Raw genomic sequence first — 2,250 nt, forward strand, 5'->3', positions numbered from 1 at the left:
AAAGAAACATAACTAGAGAGAAAGGGCAATTTGAGTTGACATGACCTGCTTTACCCTTCTCCCTTAGTTTTTCTAATAATTGTATTGAATATGACAGTACTCTAGTCAGATTGTATACCCTGTTATTGATGTTCTAGAATGTATTTCATGTTTAAAGGTGAACACTATGCCTTTGAGTAATGTGATATTATGAAATGTGCTTGTTTTATTATTTCAAACTAATTACTTTCAGACATTTCTAATACATACCTCACTTATATAGAAGTTTGGGTGGTATAGTCTTTTATGTAACCTAATTCATCTTGTTTCTTCGTATAGATTCTTCATGAGAAGAATGGCCCTGGAAAATGCTTCCTTGGTCACTGAGTTCATCTTGATGGGGTTAACAAACAGACCTGACCTACAAATACCCCTGTTCCTACTCTTTCTGGTGATGTACATGATAGCTACCTTGGGGAATTTGGCTTTGATCATGCTGATTGTTCTGAATTCTCACCTTCACACTCCCATGTATTTTTTCCTCCTTAACTTGTCCTGCATAGACCTTTTTTATTGTTCAGTCATTACACCTAAAATGCTGATGAACTTTGTACTAAAGAAGAATGTTATTTCTTATGAGGGATGCATGACCCAGTTCTACTTCTTTGCCTTTTTTGCAATTTCTGAATGTTATGTGCTGACAGCAATGGCCTATGATCGCTATGTGGCCATTTATAATCCACTCTTGTACAACATTGTAATGTCTCCTAAGGTGTGTTCTTATCTTATGATTGGTACATATTTGATGGGGTTTTCTGGTGCCATGATCCACACTGGATGTATCCTAAGCTGCTTGTGGACGTTGTACATCGTGGTGCGGAGCCTAGTGCGCACCACGATGTACAACGTCCACAAGCATAATAAACCACAGGGGCTTTTCCATGACTGGCTATAGAACTGGGAAATATCGTGTTCAAAATAATCTATTCGCACTATGCAATATGCCTCTGAGAGATATAATATAAAGCCTTTGCAAACTAAACTTCAAGCTCAGGAGCACTCTATCAGTTGGCAACACTAGAAACAGAAACTACACATCTATGTGTTATTAATGCCGGTTCTGATGACACCTCGAGTTCATTTGAAGGAGAGCTAGTTGTAGCACATCAGTTCTATGAAAATCATCTTTAACGACTTATCTAGTAGAAATCAAAGTGAACAAAGAATATTATTCCATTTCAAATGAGACTTTAATGACATAAGAAAGAAACTTTTAAATAACAATCACTGAAGTGCAAAGACCATGTTCTAATAACAGTGGGCTTTTTAAACATAAAACTTTTTAAATTAATTCCAGACATGGAAAACTAAGATGTGATGTCAGTGGAACTTTCCCTATGAATTTTAAGGTACCAATAATTTCCTTCATCTTTGATTTTCTAAATATTTCTGTATATTCAATTTTTCAAAAATCATGTTCTTTATTGTTTGGAAGAAACAAGGTATAAACATCCTATTGATCAATTACATTAAACTAAAGATGAGATTGGAACATAACACAATAGATAAGGGGGTTACATGCAATCCTGAGAACTAGATAACTATCCCTCCTGCTCTCCCCTCTGCACCCAAAATAGTGTTATGTAAGAAAGGCATTTCTAATGCCAATAGTGAAAAGTCAGGGCCTTTAGCTCACCAGCCTACAATCTTAGTCTAATCATCAAGATTTGGTCAAATTAGATAGTGTCTGAAACAACATGTGTATGGTATAAAAGAAGTAAGCCAGTTGTTGAACATACCACACACACACACACACACACACACACACACACACACATATACATAACTTTGTGTGTGTATGCAAATAAACTTTAAAGGTGACTTAATGAAACAATTTTGAATAGACAAACAAAAACTCTGATGCACATATCTTTTTGAGGTATCCCTAAGGTTTTGGTTTTGTGTGCTGTTGTATGATAACAGCTTTTACATGTTTTAATTTTAAGATGTTCTTTGTAGTAAGAGCAAATGTCATTGGATCTACCATAGTTTAAATCATTCCCCTAAAAGTCATTTTGAAATGTAATTGCCAGTGTAAAGTACTATGTAGTGCTTTTAAGAGATTGTGAGTCCTGGAAGCTGTTGTCTTGACTGCATTGGTGAAGCTATTGAAGAAATAGAATCATTTTTATGGAATTGGATTCTTTATAAAAATATTTGTCCCTCTAGTGCTCATTCTACTCCTTGCATCATGACTCTTGCTCCCAGTCT

General features: G+C 35.4%; 1 protein-coding gene across 1 annotated transcript; it reads left to right on the plus strand.

Annotated features, from left to right (window-relative positions):
* The first annotated feature begins 334 nt into the window (after window positions 1–334).
* On the plus strand, window positions 335–2,033 carry LOC110328317 (olfactory receptor 8B8-like). Its single transcript, XM_021207772.1, has 3 exons — window positions 335–843; window positions 1,337–1,388; window positions 1,986–2,033. Exons 1-3 carry the CDS (start codon window positions 335–337, stop codon window positions 2,031–2,033), a joined length of 609 nt encoding a protein of 202 aa, XP_021063431.1.
* The last annotated feature ends 217 nt before the right edge of the window (window positions 2,034–2,250 follow it).

Source organism: Mus pahari, chromosome 10 (assembly GCF_900095145.1).
Source record: "Mus pahari chromosome 10, PAHARI_EIJ_v1.1, whole genome shotgun sequence".
In the NCBI taxonomy this organism is placed as follows: domain Eukaryota; kingdom Metazoa; phylum Chordata; class Mammalia; order Rodentia; family Muridae; genus Mus; species Mus pahari.